The sequence below is a fragment of the Chroicocephalus ridibundus genome, chromosome 7 (genome assembly GCF_963924245.1).
Source record: "Chroicocephalus ridibundus chromosome 7, bChrRid1.1, whole genome shotgun sequence".
Taxonomy (NCBI): Eukaryota; Metazoa; Chordata; class Aves; order Charadriiformes; family Laridae; genus Chroicocephalus; species Chroicocephalus ridibundus.
In genome coordinates, this window is record NC_086290.1 from 47,469,469 (window position 1) to 47,490,535 (window position 21,067).

General features: G+C 49.8%; 1 protein-coding gene across 4 annotated transcripts in view; it reads left to right on the plus strand.

The window, feature by feature from the left end:
- The window catches only part of LOC134518781 (S-adenosyl-L-methionine-dependent tRNA 4-demethylwyosine synthase TYW1-like), a 119,727-nt gene extending 99,253 nt beyond the window's left edge, over nt 1-20,474 (plus strand). For 3 of the 4 annotated variants that reach the window (XM_063341979.1, XM_063341981.1, XM_063341980.1), the window contains exons 15-16: nt 3,827-3,994; nt 18,587-20,474. In XM_063341979.1, coding sequence (XP_063198049.1) covers nt 3,827-3,994; nt 18,587-18,808 — 390 coding nt within the window. In that variant the 3' untranslated portion in view covers nt 18,809-20,474. Of the gene's footprint in view, nt 1-3,826; nt 3,995-18,586 lie in introns of those variants that run through there. The other variant, XM_063341982.1, reaches the window with a different exon arrangement.
- The last annotated feature ends 593 nt before the right edge of the window (nt 20,475-21,067 follow it).

The following is a 21,067-nucleotide window of genomic DNA, read 5'->3' on the forward strand; positions in this document are numbered from 1 at the left end:
AGGAGTTGGGCTTTTGTCTAGAAGAAAAGCCAAGTTTCGTGTGTGAAATTGCCATTTTGGGTGCCGGTGGGTTTGTGACCTGTGTTGTGATACCACAGGTTAAACCAGCTGGATGAGCCTTTAATGAATTTTATCTGGAAAGAAAGAAATAAGCAAAAATAAATCTCAGTAAGCCACATACTGCTGAGCTAATTTATGAGAATTTTACTAACGCAATTAAAGACGGAGCAAGGCAGTAGTGAAACCAAGGTCACAGCTAAGGCTAAATCAGTAAATCAGGAGGTTCAAGTGATCAAATCCTCAAATTATGAGCAGCTGGTCTCAAAACGATGAGGCTGAAGTTGGTTGGAGTGGGGTGTAGGAGAACTTCGAGGGGCTGCACTCCCTGGTGGGTGTGGTTGCAGTGCAGGGAGCTGGCTGCTGCAGGGGGGTGGCTGTTGCGGTGACCCAGAGCACCTCAGCTCCTGGTCCCAGTAAATCACCCAAACCAGCAGCGCTGGCATCGTGGCTTTGGGTAGGGCACAGCAGGAACGTGTGTCCCAACTCTGACGTTCCCTCCTTCTGTCCCTTTGCTGTATTGGGTGGTTGGGAAGGGAGCTGGAGCAAGAACCTTAACGAGTCTACAATTGCATCTGAGATGAAGGTGTTTTATGAACAATCCCACTTCTAAATTAGTGAGTAATTTTGTGCGTGCTTCCAGAAAATGATCAGAAAAGCTGTTTCCCCAAAGACTGCTGCTCCTGCCTGTTCACACGAGTGAGCTACAGAGCTTTGCAGACCCACGTGTGTTGGGAAACGTCTCTCCGTGCTCTGCCCAGGGGATGCTCGTAGTGCTGGTCACAGCACCCTGCACGTGCTGGCTACTTCCCACCCTGGGGACTAGAGGGGTTTTTGGGTGCAGATACACCGTGCCAGCACTGCGTGACCTTTACTAATGCCAAGTCAGGGGAGATGAGGAGCGATGGTGCTGGCCTTTCGGCTGGCAGACCGCAGCAGGTGGGAGATCCACAATCAGCGCAGATCCATCCCATAAAAAAAAAAAATCCCTCGATATTTCCTGCAGATGTTCATTCTGGGGGATTACTTCGTCTCTCACTGTTGCACAAAGCAGCACGGACTCTTCAGGCAGCGGTAGCATTATAGAAATTCCTCAATTGTTCAGGTGGCCTTTGACCAAAACACCATGAGCTGCTTTTTAATGTCATCAAGTCACTTCCTACTCCTCAGTAAACAACAAGAGGTTCTACAGCACCAGCTTAAACTGGATTTTCACCCTCCCTCTGCGCGTGCGGGAGATACAGTCAGAGATGGACTATTTTCCGAACAGTTCTCAGTATTTACTGAATTAATTTAAGCAAAAGATAGTAAGAGTGAGATGAGCTGGATGGAGTTCTTATAAATACCTTTATATTTTGGGGTGCTTACTTGCGTACTCACCCCTGAAAAATAACCTGTCTGTTTACTGGTTGTGTTTGCTCTGGCTTTACTGCGCCAGCGTTAATTTTGTATCTAGCTCATGGCCCTCAATATCCAGGGGGGATCTTGAGTTTGGACAAGTGACTCCCATCTCTATTTCTTTATTTTTTTAACAAGGGTCTGGATCACTGAGTGCCCAGTGGTCACTGTAGCCGTCTTCTCCCACAGGTGAGGTCTGGAGGGAAAAGCAGGGAGGAAGGTGCTCAATGTCTTCCTTAAAATGCTCCCCTCAACCCCATGGCGGGCACTGGGCGAGCAGCCGGCAGAGCTGAGGCCAGCAGAGCTGCCCCCACCAGGCCAGAGAATTGCAGAAGAATCCTGGAAGCTGGTGACTTGTGTTTCTTTAGCTAGGTGGAGGAGGTTGAGCAGAGTTCTCCACCCACTTTCTAGAAGCACTTGGCCACCTGAGGCTTCGTGTTCATCCTTTCACACCAGCGTTGAGGGTCTTAGCGGGACCTTGAATCGCCGAAGGTAGCGGCACAGCTGGGGCAGGGCTAGCAGCAAAACAGCTCTCGTGGTCTGCGCCGTGGTCACCTCTAAACTGCAAGCAAGGTGCTTCTGGCTCCCACCGACAGGATGAAAAACAAAGCAACACCTTCCTCTAGCCTTGGAATTTTCTTACAGGTTTTTGAAGTCTTGTGCTAACTGAGAGTTGGAGGAGCGGTACTGCTGGAGAGGAGCAGATGAGGTTTTGGCAGTGCCATGATGCTGTCCAGAGTGGCTGTCCTTCCTCCCGTCCTTCCTCCCCCGCAGCTTCCCCCGTGGCCCTGTACAAATCTTTGTCTCCCTTTTTTCCAGGCTGTAAAAAGAGGATTAGAACACGTCCCTCTCTCCCAGAGGTGCACACTTGCTGGCTTCCTTCAGGATGGTTAGGTGCTTGGCCACTGCAGAAAAACATCCCTGTTTTCACTGGGGGAACTCTGGTTTTGCCCCCAGTGAAGATGCTTTCGTCCCCGTGGAGTTGCTTCTCTTTGCCAAACGTCAAGGTTTAGCAAAGACCTTGGAGAAGGGAATGGGCGATGTGGCACTGGACCGTGCAAATTCACCATTTCTCCACCTTTAAAGTGCAATTCCATCCCTCTGCTTTGAACCTAAAATTAGCTTTTGTCTTCAGAAGACCTCAAGGTTCACAAACATCCTCTGCTTTGTTCCAGTTTTGCGCTATTTATTTTTTTTAAGGCTCTCGAGAATCACACACTTGGTGCATGTGCAGGAGGGAAGCATGATTTGCACGCTGACAGATACTGTTTTTTCCCCTCCTTTTCTTTGGGAGGAAAGGTGTTTAAAAGAAATCTGTTTCCCTAGGCTCACGCTGCTGCTACCTTGCCAGCATCTGCATCTACGCCTTTCTCCTAGCGGGCCACATCTCTGCCGGTGCTGGGTTTGGATGCTGCTGCCCGGTGAGGCTCTGCCCAGCCCATCAGCGCATGGATGCATCATGCTTTGCATTTCTTCCACCAACATGGGGAGGATCCTGTTTTTTTACTATAAAATGACCGGTAGTTGGGAAGAACCTTGAGATCTCAAGATCCAAACAATCATGTGAAGAGAAGTGAGCATTTTACTCCAAATCTCCAATATTACTGATATTCCTTGTGCCCCAGGTTACGGTTACCTGGGTCTCATGGCATGGGCACCACAGGGAAGCCAGAAAATGGGTTTTGGAGTGCAGGGGCCGTCTCTTCTTCTTGGGTGCCAAAATGGTGCAGTTACAGCAATCGTCTACAGCTAAAATAGATGGTTTTAATTCTCTTGGAGTTAAATTGAACAGCTGGAAGCAGGGAGAGACACCACTCTATGGCTGAGGGAGGTTCCGCAGGCATGGGAGTTCTGCAGGCACAGTTAGGGAGGAGGACACGTAGGATGGTTTTTACAAGGGGCTGGAGCGAGATCTGTATGGATAATGGAGGACAGTGGCAGAAATCACAGCCACCTTGGAAGGACAGTCATCTCTAGAAGTGTCACGCTGACTTATTGCATTGGTTGTTCGCAAGACTTTCTTCCAGGCATATCACGCTTCAAAGCAAAGTGACCTGCTCGAAGGTCCCTTAGTAGCTCAGGGGCACGAGAACCATCCGTTTGAATGTTTTTAAAGCCATTTTTCCAGGATAAAGACTAACCTGTGCTTTACTGCCGGGGAAGCCTGGGCACACAGTGGTTTGGTGATGTGTCGCTGAGGGAGAGCCCATTTTGGACGCCTTCTCCAAATTTGTTGCCTTTCCGTGAGATACCGTGTGAAGCGGGAGCAAACCAGACCGTCTCGGGGGTTTGCTGGGGCTGACGTGCCGGCGCTGCCCTGAGCTCGTGGAAGGGTTAAGCTGATGGTGACTGTTTCCATGTTTCTTCTCAGGGCGTGACGTACTGCGGCGAAAGCTCGGCCAGCAACCTCACCATGGCCAACGTCCCCTGGCACGAGGAGGTGGTGCGCTTCGTCCAGGAGCTGGCTGACCTCGTCCCCGACTATGAGATCGCGTGTGAGCACGAACACTCGAACTGCCTCCTGATGGCTCACAAGAAGGTGAGACTGCACCAGGGTCGGAGACCAGGCACTGTATCTTCTCCTTGGAAGTGTTGCACAACTGCCTAGTCCCAACACATGTCCTCTCTAGAGTTAGCCGGATGCTTTTTGGGGAAAAAAAAAACAAACGTGTGTTACTGAGGTCACTGCAGGTTGCGGTTGGTGGTGATAACTCGCAGCACTGCCGCGGCAATCCAGGCAAGAAGCTTTTAACGGCTCCAGGAGGTGCTCAGTGCAATATCTCCTGGGCTTTGCATTTTTGAGAAAGACAAGAACAAATCATGGTGAGGCGGCTCAGCTGGTTTTGTCTTGTTTCTGTTTTTTCATGATGGGTCTCAGCGGCTGTCACATGCCGCTCTCAGGAAGGAGTGGGGTAAGTGACTTCAGATTTGTAAATTCGCAACGGCGCGGACTAAGGTGAAATAAATCTCCAGGTCCATATAGAAACATTCATTAGCTGCCCAAAACGGTTAGTATAGGTCTTAACGAGTCCACGATAATTGGTTAGGTATATAACAAATTATGGCAAATGGTGAGGTATGCGTTGTGTTTACGTAACGACAGGTATAGGACAACTTACGGCAAGCGGTACTTCAGGTCATTACTTGGCAACTCTAACCGTTACTTAACTCTAAGAGAAAAGAGAACTGAGGGATAGAGAAAGGAAAAGACAGAGAAAAAGACAGAGATAAAGAGAACGGAGGTCCTGGTTCCAGCGTCTTTTTCAGGGAATCTTCCCAGGCATAATCTTCTTAGTTCTTGGAAAAATCTTCCCAGGTATGGTCTTCTTTCTTGGGAGGAATCTTCGCAGGCACAACCTTCTTCTTTTGTTTCTTCTTTGTTCCCCCCTAGGGGCACTTATTTTCCCCTTTTATGTTTGCTGAATTAGCAGGGTCCACCTCCCTTGCTGAGGACAGCCTCGTCTCAGGTGTCTCCCTTCTCCCAGGTGACGTGTGGCATGATTTGGGTGGAGAGACGAGTGCCATGGTCATACGTGTTTAGCACGAGCTCTATAATCTTCATTAGCATATGCAGGGTGTGCGCTTTCATATGCATTTCGCAGATAATGAAGCAAAGGTCACTCATGGGACACAAAGGCCTTGAGAATTGAGAACTAGCAAGCTCACCACATGAGTGGCAGAACTAGCTTGTCTTCACAAGATGGTTCTCCCACACCTTCAGGTGTCAAAAGTGTGAGCCTTATCAGTTCTTTGAAGGCCAGGCCTGCATTATATTTATTTCCTTGCGAGCGTTCGAGGCGTTCCATTGAAGGCTTGGAGGGCCTCCTGCCCCCCGGCAGAGAATTTACAGTCCGTCTCTTACAGTGGCATATACAGCTCAGGAAGGAAGTTACACCAGAACAGGCCAGGGTTGTGGTATTCCTCTTCTGGATCTTTGAGATACCTACCAAAACTGTAGACCTTCCTTTCAAGCAGAGTTGAAATAATGTATTTTTCTTCCTTTGGAGAAATCATTTTGGCAAGAGACATTGATAGGCAGATGTTAACAGAGGATGCTTTCCTTTTGACCTGGAGCTGCCTTTCTGCATCTGTCCTGTTTTGCGGGACAAACGGAGCAGCTGGAACAATGACACGCATTCTCCATCCTAGCGATGGGGCAGAGGTGGTGGCGCTGCCTTCTGACACCAGTCCGGCATCCCTCGCTCTGTTGGAGTGCTCCGCAGGCCAAGCGTGTCTCGGCAGCCTCCGTGTGTGTAGAACGGTTTGTTTGAAACTTGGGTTCCTTCATAAATACCATCAGCACAATTTGAAATACAATCGGCGTGCCCAAAAGAAATGATGAATTTTGAAGGAAGCGGGATATGAGAAATATCAAGTACAATTTGGCTTTCTGAGCTCCAGAAAAGTTTAATAGAAAGATAATAAAAATGTATAATAATGTGCTAGCGAGGCAACAGGTGGAGCGGCTGCTTATTATGCTAATTGTGATGATTTTGCTCTTTGCATATCCTTGGCTTTTATTTGCTGAAGTCACGAGCGCTCTCGCGGCCCTCGCTTCAACGGGAGCTGGGGCTTCCCGTGCGAGGTGCTTCCCGGTCCCCACAGGGAACAACCGGTTAAAATCGAAAGATCAGAAATGCTTTTAAATCCGCGTTTGACAGTGATTAGAAACTCATCGTCGAAAACTTTTGCGCGGTTGCAAAAGCGTTGCGCCCTTTTGCCATTGGCAGTTTTACAGGAGCAAAGGGAAGCGGGATACCTGGCACTATTTTCATTTAACTCACCTTAAACTTTCCTTTATTTACGGTCTCAATCTCGGCCATTGCCACTGGCAACGGGGCCCGAGCAAATCCTTGAGTGCAAAATATTCTTTTTCCGTTCTAAGGTGAAGGGCCCCGGGAAGGAAAAGAAACAGATTGCCACCTAACTTATTGATGTATAATTTTAGTAACACCGTTAGTAACAAGAATAGATTGATACCGGCCCGGGAGGAATTCAACAGCTGCTTTGCTTTCCAAAGCCATTAGAAGAGGGCGTCTTTTGGAAACAATCTATACTCGGTACTAAAATAGGTAATAAAAAATAAATTTATTTCTATTACATTTAATTCTGAATTTCAGGCTCCGGCGGAGAATAAAATTTGTCAGTGTACATTATTTTGCAGAAAAACCTGTGCTCTGGGAACAATCAAACCGGAGCGAGTAATTGCAAAATCAAAGGTATCTTTAAAAAGTTAAGGAGTTGCAGGCAGGCGGTAATAAAGATCATTAAGAAAAGTGGTTTATTTCATTGTGTTCGGCTAGGTCTGAGTTTTAAGGTGTTCAAAAAGTGCTTAAAATTAATAATTTTAAGCGCCAGCATTGAAATCCCAGCCTGTATGAAAAGTCTGGATACGTCAGAGAAATAACACGTCTTGCTTGTCGCCTCTGCTCCTTGATTTATGGAGAATCGCTGATTGGCACCTGTTCACTTGATGAATAATAGGACATAGGCTCTGAAGCCTCTTCAGGCCAGGGTTTTAAGTAGAAAAAGGGATTTTAGGTAGAGGAAACTGCAGTTTGTACGTGCGGTGTTATTTTATTTTCTTGGGAAATCAAGAGGTGATACAGGGATAGGGACTGCCGCATTTAGGGGTACTTTGGTATCTTGAAAATCTCCCGTTGGGGTTCCAAGTCTCTTCCCACACACACACACCCCTTGTTTTGTTGGGTTTTTTTGTTGTTTTTTTTTTCATTCCTGATGACCAGAAGTGGTTCTGGGTGTCTGAGTGTCTGCCATGACAGGTGGGTGTTGGGCAAGGAGATGCGCTTCGCCTCGGAGAGCTTTGGATCGGGCACTCCTCCACTATTCAAGGGCAGCGTCAAAAAGTCTCATAGGCTTAAGCCTTGCAGCAAAATGTTTGTTTTCCAGTTACCCTTCACAGAGCCCTAAAAAATAATGCGGAGAATGCCTGCGCCCCACTCACCATGACCTGAAAAACCACTGGTTACTGGTATTTCTGGTATACTGGCTTCCCAGTTCAAGAAGGACAGGGAACTGCTGGAGAGGGGACAGCAAAGGGCTACCAAGATGCTGAGGGGACTGGAACACCTCTCTTATGGAGAAAGGCTTCCCTCCCTCTTATGGAGGGATTTGGGTCTCTTCAGTCTGGAAAAAAGACGGCTGAGGGGGGATCTTATCAATAAATCTGAAAGGGTGGGTGTCAGGAGGATGGGGCCAGGCTCTTTTCAGTGGTGCCCAGGGACAGGACAAGAGGTAACGGGCACAAACTTGAGCATAGGAAGTTCCACCTAACCATGAGGAGGAACTTCTTTGCTGTGAGGGTGGCAGAGCCCTGGCACAGGCTGCCCCGAGAGGTGGTGGAGTCTCCGTCTCTGGAGACATTCCAACCCCGCCTGGAGGCGTTCCTGTGCCACCTGCTCTGGGTGACCCTGCTCTGGCAGGGGGTTAGACCGGATGATCTCCAGAGGTCCCTTCCCACCCCCACCGTTCTGTGATTCTGTGATTTCCACTTTTTCTTGGGTTTGGCTGGTTATTGGCTACTTAAGCCTGGAGGAGAAGCGGGCACAGGCAGCCCTCCCTTGGGCTGGAGGAGCTCCCCGTCCCTCTCTCTTCTGCACCCCTCTCCCAGCTTTCCAGTCCCCTCACCTGCTGGTTTCCATCTCTCCTTAGGTGCCCGGTGTGTTTTGGCTCCATCCTCTTTGATTCTTTTAGCAATAGTACAAAATTCTTGAGCAATTATATTTGCTTTGTAGCAAATCCTATAAACACCATGGTGCAGAAAAATCCAATTTATTACAGTGCTTTTGAACTAATTGGCTGAGATATTGAGACAGCAGCAACTTTATAATTCAACAGTTAATTCAAGTAACCTTTTTCAGAGAGAGACCTTAGGCGGCTGCTTTTCCTGGGTTGTAACGATAAATGCAGCCTCGAGACGACCGTAACAAGGGCCTAAGAAGGGGGAAGGTGCGGCAGCTGCCTTGCAGCAAAGGGTTTTTTTTGAATGAAAGGTAGCATATTGGTAATTTCTAGAATAAAACCCTCTGTCCCGCTTTGTTGAATTTGCTTCACGCGTGTATTTACCACCCACTCGGTTGTGTCGGAATGCTTGCCTGCCAATTATCTCCTACTACCTTCATTTAAATATCTACCTCGCTTTCCCAAGTGGGATGTTTTCCAGCCGCGTTCTCCCTCTTGCTTTCCAGTCGTGAGTTTCCCGTTAGTGCAATTTGTATCGCGTGCTGCTGCTTGGTCTGGTCCTAGTGTGAGCATCCCTGCCTCATCCCTGGGATGCCGGGATTGATTTCCGTGTCAATGAGCCATGCATAGCACAGGGAATAGTCCTCAAATCCCGGCCCTTTTTGCTCTCTCTGGAGATCTCAGTTAAGAAGGTGAAATGAATGGCCAGTGAGCTTAGCAAAGTGGCTCTCATTATCCTTTTTTTCCTTAACAAATGGATACACCTGACTTCCACAAGCCGATGCGAGTCTGTACCCTGGATCTAGATGTTCCCCGCTGGTGTAGCTGCAGTCCTGCGCCCCGGACTTCCCCAGTCTCACCAGTTGGAGTATTTCCCTGGTGGCTGTGGTCTGGGTTAGCGTTGTGTTCTCCGATGCGGCAGGCTGAACCTGGCATCCACAAAATGACCCAAAGCGACTGTTTTGAGGAAGGTCCCTGTAATCATTCCATTTCCCATAGCCAAAATGTGGGGCTGAGCGTACGCAGGTACCACCCAGGCGGGGTCATGGGGTGTTGGAACTGAAATGAGTTGGGGGGAGATAGCAGCCCTGGTCAAAAGTGCTCATTGCTCTCCATCAGCCAAGAAATCTTCCCAGCGAAGAGGGAATTGGCCTTTTTCTTCCCTCTGGGTTTTCCAGCATCGCCCGTCTCTGCACCGTGGGGGTTTGGGGGGGCTGTGAAGGCTTCACGTGCGTCCCGCCTGCGCTTGCAGAAGGCTTGAGAGGTTGGGTGAAAGGCGCTGAAGTTGTTCCATGCTGAGCGTTTCATCTATATTTAGGGAGGAAAAGGAAGCACTTAACTACCAGCTGCAGATCGACGAACAAGGGTTATATTAGAGAAAAATAGTCCATCACGTTTTATTTCCTTCCTGCCTCGCAAATCCCGTGGAGAGCGTAAGCTGTCCTTGCGGCCCAGCATCTCGTGTCCAGAATTTGGACCACGGTCTCCGCTTGTTCGTCCGTCAAGAGTTACCCCGTACCTGCGACAGCGTTGCAGCGTGACGGGGAAAATAAACTTGGGTTGCTGCTTCGTGTCAGAAGGTCACCAAAAAGGTGCAATGTCCCCGTGTCTGCAGCAGACGCGGGGGCCGGGGTCACCCCCAGCTGAGCGTGAGGTGTCTCAGTCGCCAAAGAACAGACCCAGTGCCGTCGTCAGCATGAGATGTTATGTTTCTTGAAGGGTTTTAGTTTTTCTTTTCCATTGTCTCCTTCCAAATAGGAAGGTGGCTCTGCTGTGCTTGATCCGTTAGTTATTAAAAGAAGATCACAGTGGTGCTAAAGTAATCCATTTTTCATCCATCGGAATTAAAACTGTCTGGATGTAGCCCTGGCTTAATTGGCAGACGAGATGTTCTGCTCTGCAGTGGGTAAGGATTGAAAAAAAAACTAAAATAAAATCGGCAATAATGAATCTTTTCTTCAGAACAACTTGCGCAAGACGGGATGTGATGATGAGAAGGTAACGAGCTGCGGAGGAGCGGTGCCGTGGGCCGCACAGCGCTGGTCGCCCAGCAGCGCCTGGCACGGGGCAGCCTGGCTTCCGTGCCGCCTTTTTATTTCACTCCTGGAAAACACGAGAGCAGATCCCATTTCCAGGCATTCTAGTTGCCGGCTTTAGAAGGTGTTTCATTTACTGTAACGTGTCTGATTGCTAATGAGCGTTTATTTAAGCACTGAATGTGTAACTGCAGGGCTATTTTTTGTTTCCGTCTAAAATGATGGAAACTTTTGGGACTGTTAACTGGGCAGAGATACTGCCTGCAAAGCTGCCGAGGGGTTTAGAGCTCGGTTATCCCCAGGGCTCGGTGACCCTCTGCAGATTTTTGTTCAGCCCCACGGCCATGGGATGTGGTGAGACTCCGGCTTCTGCGTGCCCCGTGTCCTGTGTCGCTGATAATTACCTTGTGTTGCACGCATTTGTAACTTAATAACCAGCTTAATCTTCATTTCTTCCCCCTAAAGCCTGAGGTTACAACTGGTAATTAAAAAGAAAAGTTTTTTAGCTTTTTAACAAGCAGTATGATCCTGGTAAGATAAATTAATCTACGATATTTCTTCTTTTCCTGAGTGACTCCAGTTCAGTCGCTTCCACCGTTGAACAAAGGGAGCCTTAAATCATTGTGAGCCTTAATTAGACGAGAAACTGTGTGTAATAATTCAATGAATTATTTGTTTGACTTGGAGCGCTTTATACTGGCAGGTGGCGAAAATAGTCATAGCAATTGCGTAATGTCAGTGCTTTGCACTCCCGTTATAGATGGTCTGTTTTAATAATCTGTGGGAAAGTGTAAAAGCTGTTTTGTTTATTGCAGTGATGGGCTGTCTCCAAATTTAAATCAAGGAGCTCCAGATTGGAGCTATCAAGATCCTTTTTCCAGCTGCCTTTTTGATGTTGGGCTCAGAGAAGCGGCTGATGGTGGAGGCCAGTGGTAGAAAACCAGTAGCTGAAAGCTGCTGTGTTGCAAATCTGGAGTGGTGACTAATTCCCAAATAACACATTTGCCGTGGCATTACCCTCGGCTCAGCCGTCTCCTGTTGTGGGCACCAGTGGTCTTAAACGTTTCGAAGCCAAGTGCCCGTGGGAAGAGGTGATTTTATTTTTCGGAAGGGGGATGGTAAAGGTACGGACTCACAAGTCAGAGCGGGATAAACTTACCCATGTGGCTTCTCGCGGGGCATCGGCTGCCGTGATATTTGAACTCCTGCTGCCTGGGGGAGCCCAGCCACACCGTCGCGGCAGCTCGTGGCCCGTGTAGAAAATCCAGCGGCGTACGTTACCCCCCGACTACGTGGATGCGCTTCACAGAGAGGTTCTCTGCGGGCTTTGGGCTCTTCCTTCAGGGCCGATACACTGCAACAGACCTGGGGTCTCTAAAGCATCCCCCAGTCTCTTTGGTGACAATGGAAATGTAAGAGGAAATAAACGGGATGATGGGTGTTGGGCTCCTGCCCAGCCGCGTGGCCAGGGTAAAAAGTAGCTGGGAAGGATTGATTTTTGTATTCTGAGACATTTGAATGAAACTTGCGGTCTTTCGATGCTGCTGAATTGTTCCAGCTGCTGCCGGGGGTGCTAAGGAGAAGAGCGGATTGTGCCGTGGATTCTTTTTTCTCAAAATACTCTTAATACAAGCCATGTGGGGACAAGTGTCTTCAGTCACCCCATGAGCTCACTCGGCCTGGGATGCACCGGCTGCACGGCTGGCAGGAGGCTGCAGGGTGCTTGAAAGCAAGTTTTTGATTCTCGGGACCGTAGATATGTAAGCGTGGAATGAAAAATAAATACATCTGCCTGAGACTTGTGTGCAAAGCCACACTCCATCTCCGCCCGAACAATGCTTTTCCTTCATAGCAAAAGAATATATTTAAGCTCGGCAAAGAAAGTATCTCAAGGAAAGCCACTGGAAAACATTGAGGATATCCTGCCTGCTTCTCCAAAGATAATTCAAAGATAGGTTTTCTCAGGAAAGAATATAAATGCAGTGTCGTAGTGGGGGTTTTGTAAATTCCTCGGTGCGTTTAACTGCTCAGGCAGTGCAGGGACTGTCATGTTTGCAGGCTCCGATTGCATTGCTTCCCTTAAAAAAAAAAAAAAAAAAAAAAAAAAAATCTTTGTACGTGAAATGATTTCATTATTTTTATTTTTTTTATATTTTTTTGGAAAGCAGAGCCTGCAACACCGAATGCGTCTTGCAGCCCTGGTCACTAAAGGCGCGGGCAGCAGTGTTGGGGTGGGCTTGAGGGTGGTTTGGGGGTGATTTGGGGGTGGTGTGGGGGTGGGGTTGGGGTTGGTTTGGGGGTGGCAGCCAGGACGGGGCTGTGCAGATGGTGCTGGATCTGGTGGCTCCGCTGGGAGAGGAGCCGGGCATGGGGGCGCCCGGCAGCACAGAGTCCCTGCGCGAGCTCCCAGCTGGTATCGCTTGGCTGGGATTGTAACGCTCCGGCAGGGAGAAAACTTGATAATTTCTGAATGTCAAAGAGCAGAGGTGGCACTTGGGTTTAATTTGTTTTTCGGGATGGGAAGCATCGGACTTGCTGGCCTTGTAAAAGCTGAGTTGCTGAGACTTGCTTTTGCAAAATGTTCTTTTAATGTCGCACCCTGTGTGCAAACCAAAATAAGTGTCGACTGAAACATTTGGCAAAACGGGGTTTTAAAAAGCTGGAAATCGTGACTAGAAGCGCCATCAGAGGAGCAGCGGGCTCTCCCTGCCCTCCTGTTCCACGCACGCCAGCTTCTGTGCCTCCCCGCCACTGAAGCACGCGCTGGTTTCCCTGTTACCCCTGATTGATTTATTTGTGTGTGTGTGTGTGGTCTTTAAAACTCTGCATAAAACTGCTGTATTTAACCGTTAGACCCTGACCATCTGCCGGGGCAAGAATCCATTTGTTGGACTCCTAAATCTTCCCAACCTCAAGCACTAAAAGAGCAGCTGCTGCAGGACCCGAAGCTCCGCTTTCTTCTCCCTGGGCGCCGTGGGGAGGGCATGGGGCAGCACGGCCCAGCGGAGGGAGCATTCCTGGGGGTGCTCTCCCCATCGGGGACGGACTCTGTCCTTCCAGCCTGGGGTTTGCTCTGCAAGGAGGAAGCGCGGCAGGCTTTGCGGCATCGCTCTTCTTTATTCTCTTATGCTGCCCACACTATTGAGTCCTTTCCTGAAGGTACGTTAATTTAAATTTTTTTTTGGAGAGACAGAGCAGAGTGAATGGGTGAAGAGGAGCCTCCTCATTTCAGTGTGTTTTTATGTGAAGAAAATATAACATTACCCTTGTTATAACAAACTTAATTGATTTTTGGCTGACTTCCATGTTTCGGTGGTAGCGTTTCATGTGTCGCCATCTCTGCCTCTCTTCTGTATTTCATCCCTTCAGATATAAACCCAGTGTTTATTTCTCGGCAATTATGCATGTCTGGAGGAATGTAGTAAATCGTACTACTATATTGTCCTCAATATATGCATATGTTTTTACCCCCCCCCCAAAAAATCGCTTATGCAAATAGGTTGAGAGGAAAAGAAATACATAGTGTTGTGGCTCTTCTCCTTCATGAATGTTGATGGGTTTCTGTAGCAAGAAGCTTCTCTCTGCAGTCGGAGCAGCTGTAAACTTATTGCAAGGGATAATTTAAAGAAATTTCCTGTTCATAGCCGCTCCTGTGAGTGATAAGAGAAAAGAAGGGTGTTAGCCACGCTCTGTTGATGCTCCCATCGTTTTAGCCCTGGCTCCTGATCGTCTTTGCTGTACGTGTATTAATTTTGTTATAGAGTGTTTGAGGGACTGCCCGTGTCCATGGGCACAACCCCCCGCAGGCAGCTCCATCCTTGTACCCCCTTGCCCCGGGGCTCCCCTTGACCCTGACCACTCCAGCTGCACCATTCCTGTCCAGCTCTGTAACCCTTTGACAAATGCCCTCAGTGGCCCAGTGGCATCCCTCGATCTGCTTTTCTGGGCTTGAAGGCCATTATGAGTTCCCCCTCGTCGTTTCCTTTGCCTCTCATTTTCATAGAACCATAGAATCATTCAGGTTGGAAAAGACCCTTGGGATCATCGAGTCTAACCATCAACCCCACTCTGCAAAGTTCTCCCCTCCACCATATCCCCCAGCACCACATCTAAACGACTCGTAAACACATTCAGGGATGGTGACTCCACCACCTCCCTGGGCAGCCTGTTCCAGGGTCTGACCACTCTCTCAGTGAAGAATTTTTTCCTAATGTCCAGCCTAAACCTACCCTGTTGCAGCTTGAAGCCATTCCCTCTTGTTCTATCACTAATTACCTGTGAGAAGAGACCAGCCCCAACCTCTCGACAATGTCCTTTCAAGTAGTTGTAGAAAGCGATGAGGTCTTTCCTCAGCCTCCTCTTCCTCAAATTAAACAGTCCCAGCTCCTTCAATCGCTCCTCATAAGATTTATTCTGCAGGCCCTTCACCAGCTTCATTGCCCTCCTCTGCACTCGCTCCAGCACCTCGATATCTCTCTCGCATTGAGGTGCCCAGAACTGGACACAATACTCAAGGTGTGGCCTCACCAGTGCTGAGCACAGGGGGACAGTCACTGCTGGTCACGCTGTTTCTGATACAAGCCAGGATGCCATTGGCCTTTCTTGGCCACCTGGGCTCACTGCTGGCTCATGTTCAGCCGCTTGTCAATTAGAACCCCCAGGCCCTTTTCTGAAAAAATTTTCCCGGCATTAACATCTGCTCGGGGCAGATCTGCAAAAACCAGGGAAGTTTTACATTGCTGTGCCCCCGTACTGCGTCCGCAGGAGGCCATGGGTGGTGGGACCATGGGGACTGTTGCTCGGGGACCCTGGGAGCGGAGCTGTGAGGAGAAGGCGGGGGCTGGCTCCTGGGTCATCTCGTGGTCGAGCAAAGCCCTCGGGAGGAGGATTTTGCCTTTCCAGACAACACAGCCTGGCTTCAGAGCCGGCTGAAGGAGCTTTATTACTTGTTTTTTATGATGCTAGCTTGAAATAAAAACAAACAAGGGAAGGGTTTCAGCTGTTTGTCTTTTTCCGATGTATTTATCACCTTAAAAGACTTAACCAGGTAGTGAAAAATTCAATAAAAAACCTGACCGCATCAGTCTGAAGTAACACTGATGTTCAGCGTTGGCTCGCCTGTTATATGGATGCTGTGAAACTATTTGGAGTCTTAAATCTTTTGTTATCTATGGAATAATCACAAAAGTGTTAAAATCTGATCTGTAAATCTTGTGGGCCATTGAGGCTGTTCTCCCCCATCCCATGTTTGTCTGGTTTTCATTCCTCACCAGAAGTAATTGCTTTCCATGACACACTTAAAGGATTGCTCCCATTCCTTCATGTTTTATAGCTGTGCTATTGCAGCACTAAAAATATTTAATATTATTTAATCTGCTTTTGTAATGAATCCCAGACAGCCTTCATTTGGTTGTTCTGCTGGCAACAGTAGCGTCACCTTCGTCTGCAGCAGACGGCTCCCAGCCTTAATAGCTCCGTTGTGTCCGGAGCTGCATGCTCAGGTGGAGTCAAAATTAAATAGCTTTAAAAATATCACTTTGATCCAGCCAAAGCTCAGGACACACAGCAACGCAAGTGGTTTGTGCGGGCCTGGGGGGAGGGGTTGGCTCGGCTGCTTCCAGCCGCCACCTCGCACACCAAGGAAAGGTCCACCCCCTGTGAGATCTGCTGGGGCTCGTGCAGATCCATCACGCTCCGTCACGCAGCTGGTGGGGGTCCAGCCATCAGCTTGGTGTGATGGAACCGCAGCTCCAGCAAGGGAGTGGGTTTGTCCCCGGGAAAGCACAGGCTTTATGCTCCGGGGAGCGAGCGATGAGGGGAGGAGAGGACAGAGGTCCCTTCCTGCCACTCTCCAAGCCACCTCTCGGCATCCCACCTTGCTCAGGAGCGCATCCCAGCAGCCGGTGGGTCTGGGCACGCTGAGACCTCCCTCACTCCGCTGGGCCCTTCCTCCGGTGGCCTCTGAAAGCTTTGCTGCCTGACTCTGGGCGATGGGGACTTCTTGGGACTGGTGTTGGGAGATCTTCGGTTTTATCCCCTTCTGCCGCTAGCCTCACCGAAGGCCATTAACTCCATGGACAGACAGCTGATGTGGTGAGAAACAGCCATGATACGGAGGGGAAAAACAATAGTTTGCTTCTAAAAAGAGAGAAACCATCTAATTGTGTCCCAGAAGCTCACGTCAGACTCTCATCCCTCTATCAGAGATCACCTCTGCCCTCAGCTGGGCAGTGACAGTGTCATACGGGTGCTCAGGCTGCTGCGGGTGATGACAGCACCAGCACTGGCACCAGCCCGTTCATAGGATGCTGGTTCTTTTACCCACCCATTGCCAGTTCAACTGGGAGCGAGGGCGGCTGCGTTACCATTGACTGGCTCGGCAGAGCAATAGTCTGAGCAGGCCTTCTTCTAGAAATAGCCTAGAAATAGTTCTCAGTATCTCCTGCAGGTAATAGTACGCTGTTTTCGTGCCATTTCCAGCTTTAAGATTCTGGAAATGCAGATCTCTGCGTTGGTGTTGGGTTGGGGTGGTGGCTGTGGTCCTCGTTTCAGCTGGCCTCGGTGGCACCAGTATCTCCTGGGGCTTTGGTGTTCTTGCTGAGCCACTCTTGACCCCAGGGTCACCGGCTGGTTGCAAGCTCCCCCTTTCCTCCTGAGATTAGAGCAAACCGCTGGTTTTCAAGGAAACGGGCTTTACCGAATTACCCATTCAAGTCAGGTTCAAGTCTCGGAAGCTTTGTGTTCTTTATGGCGCTCGGTTTCTCTTAGTCGGCCTCAAGTCTGTCTAGGGACCCTTTTGACATGTCAGAAGTGCTCCCTACCCATCGTGGAAACAAGCCTGGCAGCTCCTTGTGTGCTAAACACCTCTCCAGTAAAGGCTTTGCTGGAGCCTGTGGGTTGAGGGGCGGGTTTTTTTTGCCCTTAATTAGTGTGCGAATTTGCTGATGAGTGTTAGTCAATCAAGCTTGGAGGGGCAGGGAGTCTTACGCACGGTATGAAGTTGTCACCCAGCACCTCCCCACGCGTTGGGAGGGAAGTTCAGGTCTCCTGAGCCTGGAGCCTGTTTGGGACCTGCTGCTTTACAGGCAGCGCCTTCCCTCCCCCGCTGTCGCTTTACTTGCGGCCACGCACACCGGAGGGGACGTGTCACCTGGGTGGAACGTGGCCTCCGCGGGAGCGTATGAAGAATGAGCCTTGGGCGAGTTTATTTATGGAGAGACTCATTCCCCGCTGTTATGACTGTGCAGTCTCCCGTCTCCGCTCCGTGCAGAGGATGACTCCTGCAAGAATTCGCTGTAATTACGCAGGCAGCAATAGATTAGCACTAGCAGTGTTTGATTGCAAAATTTTGCCCGTGTCAGCAGTTTTGCTGACCAAAAAAGCTTTTAGCTCTTGGGCGGAAAGTCAAGTGCCATTTTAAATGCATAGCCATCAGGTTTCTGAAAAAAACAGGGAGTCAGTCTGTTTTCCCTCTTTTTTTTTCTTTTTTTTTTTTTTTTGGATGAAGTGCATAATAAGCTCTTAGCTCAGATAAATCCTAATTGAGGATTCAGTCAAGGCTGTTGCTAAATTAGCAGAGCAGGTCTGCTAGACAAATGCAGCTTCAGCTTGTCAAAATAAGCAATTCTTAAAATTCTCACACGGAAAGAGGATTCATGTCACTAAAGCTTTTTATCTTCCCCCATTCCCGAACACAACTCTTTTGCCCCTTTCAAGAATCACCCGAATCCATCCCAGTCACCAAAGCACACGGCTCTGGTGTTGCTCCCGTAGCGTTTTGCCAGGCGGTGGCTGCCCTGGAGCTGGTGTCACACACTCCGGAGAGGAGCTTTGGTTGACCTTGGAAAGGTCCCGTCGTCGAGGGGTACCTGGGCATCGCTCTCAAATGTACATGTTTCCTCCAGGGCTCTTCCAGTTCCCCAAACCAAGGTCTTTCAGGTATATGTGACACCTGGGAAGGCTTTGGGACGCACCGTGGAAGTGTTCCTTCTGGCAAAGTGGGGCTAAACTGGTGGTAGGATCCCGTCCTTTGGAGGGTCCAGCAAACGACCCAACAGTCAAACCCTCACGGAGATTATCTGATGGGAAATGATTAATGCCTTAAGAAGAATGGCCATCCTGTGTCTGTGTGTGTTGCCAAACCTCGGGGGGGAAGCGTGGCTCAGAAACAGTAAGATCTGGATAGTTGTCCACCTGATTTTTTTTCTCCTGTTAAAGCAGCTACTCTGCCTTAGTTTCTGGATGGCCTCACCCTGGACCTTAATGTGGCCAGAAAATTAAAAAAGACTGCAGCTGGGTGACCAATTTAACGTGCACCTAACTTGTGACGTACACGTGGTATTTGGTGCTTCCCATTGCTCCCTGCCTTGGTAACACGTGTCTTCTCCCTCCAGTTCAAGGTGGACGGCGAGTGGTGCACCTGGATCAACTACGGCCGCTTCCAGGAGCTGGTGCGAGAGCACGAGAGGAGCGGCGGGGCCAAGACATTCACAGCAGCCGATTACGCAGCCAAAACTCCTCGCTGGGCGCTGTTTGGGTCCAGAGAAAGGGGATTCGATCCCTTGGACGTAAGATACCAGCGGAAGAACAAAGCGAGAGACATCTCTGGGTGCTGAGGTCAGGTTGGGGCTTGCCGAACTCTGGGCTGGCTGCTGAGTTTTGGTCTCTGTTTCTAGGCTAACGCCAATCAATTCACCTAGATTTTTCTGACGTTTGATATTGAGAAGGAGGGTAAAGCCTTTATTTAACCCTTCCCTCCTGTTTTTAGAGCTTCTTGGATGAAAAAGTTTATAACGCTCTCTATCTCAAGATAAATCACAAATGGTGCGTGCCAGCGATTTATCCTAAGTGGCAGCGGGAGGCGGGAGGCAGCGGTTGGAGTCTCCGCAGCGGAGAGCGTTGGGAGTTGGATTTCTGTGCCCTGCTGCAAGGAGAGCAGGGCACGTGCTGGCACCCAGCTCGGCAGCAAAACGTTCCGTGTCCATACGGATAAGCACCAAGGGGACTTCAATGCCACAGGCTGGTTGGATCTGTGCAGGTAGGACTGTGGAAGGATGTGGATCTAAAAGCCTGGTGGAAGTATCATTGTACAGACGGTAACAAAGATTTATGTATTTTAAACACTGGTGCCAATTCCTATAAAGACCCCAATCCCGAGAAGCTGAAGCTTGGGAAAAGTAGAAGTAACGGCACCGCTCTTAATGTCGTCTGCGACTTCTGATATCTCTCCAAATGTTTTCCAACTTCATGGGTTTGGCAGTGAATATTTCCCAAGTAGTTTTATCCCACTCCCCCGGCAGCCCTAAACAATACAGATAATTCTTAAAAGCCCCGTGTGTGTCCAGTGTCCTGCTGATGGTGAGGATGATGATGGTGCTGCGGGGACCCGGCAGCATTAGACAGCAGCTTCCTTCGCTCCACGTAGGCAAGTCGCCAGCGTCGCTGCTGGTTTGGGTGGAGGTGGGAATCTGATGGAAATGAAAACCGGACCTGTTGGAGGTCTCTTGGGTCAAGAAACCAACTCTAGTCTAGAGAGGTGACATCTAGTCCAGTGACACGTCCCCGGGCGTTGCTCTCGGCGACCCTGGGCTGTGCCTGGCGCTCTGTTTGGAGGTACCGCAGCCTGGCTGGAAAATCGCTTTTCAATGAGAGGGAGGGGGGTTGTTTTCTGTTGGGGAAATCCCCACTTTCACCTGAGGAAAGCCTTTCCCTTTCTGTTTGTGCAACCTCCGCGCCAGCTGCAGTCCCGACGAGTTGCCGGGGCTCGGTGTGCAAACACCCGGCACACCCCGCTGTCCAGCTCTGCCTGCGGGTGCCGAATGGCTGAACTGGGCTGCGACGCTCCCGCTTCCCGGCCAGCCTCCCCCACCTCTGCCCGGGGCTTCCACCCTTTGGTAGCCCCGAGGCACGTGCCCAGCCAGCCTTTTGGAGTGCGCGGGCAGCAGACAACCGGGCTCCCCCATTGCCTCGTGGTGGCTTGACCTGCTCCAGCCGAAGCCCTTTGGCTGAGGAACCTGACCGAACCAGCTGCAGAAAGAGCTTTCGTTTAGACCCAGAGGTGTCAGCTGGTGGTGGGAAGAGAAACACAGTCATGGCCGAGTGGTTTTGCTCTGCTGAATTCCAGGAGCACAGATCAGAGATGTTCACAACGCTCCCACCTTAACAGTGAGGTCCGTAAGCCTGCGATGCCCTGTGGCAGCACTGTGGATAGGACTGTTCCTGAGATTGTGATTCTTTTTTAAAAAAGAACCTCATTTCTTAGACTATGAGAAGTGTTTCTGAAGAAGAAAGAAAATAAAGTAATTTTCTCTGGAGCACCTTTGTTGTCCTTGCTGGATGAGACTTTGTAAGAGGGGATGCTGAAGGGATTTTAAGGAGATCAAAAGCGCAAACGTTGCTGAGTATCTTCTTTTTTCTTGATAGCACTTGGAGTGGAAGGGAGAGCATCTGTGTATCCGTGCACGATGGAGAGGGCTTGGCTGATGGCAGGCTGCTCTGACAGGTCAGTCACCTGGCTCCTCTCCCCAAGGCACTGAACGGGGAGGTTGGAGGTGGTGAGAAGTCACCGTGCTTCCTCAGGCCAATGCCAAGCACGTGGCAACAGCAAGCCCTGGGGAGGGACAGGACATTTTCAAGCCATCTGTCCATCTTCCTGCCACAGAAACCTGACACGATGACATTGCTGCCGTGTGTGCGTTGCAGCCAGCTGTGGGACTCTCAACCCGAGGTGTCCACGCCGTGTGATTGTGTCTGGCTGGAGGCTGAGCTCGGTGTGCCCATCGTCCCAGCCAGGCTGGTGAGACCCTGTGCCCAGGCCACTATGTGTCATGGCCTGTCATGAAAGCTGCTGTCAGGGTGAGCCAGGCCATGGTCGT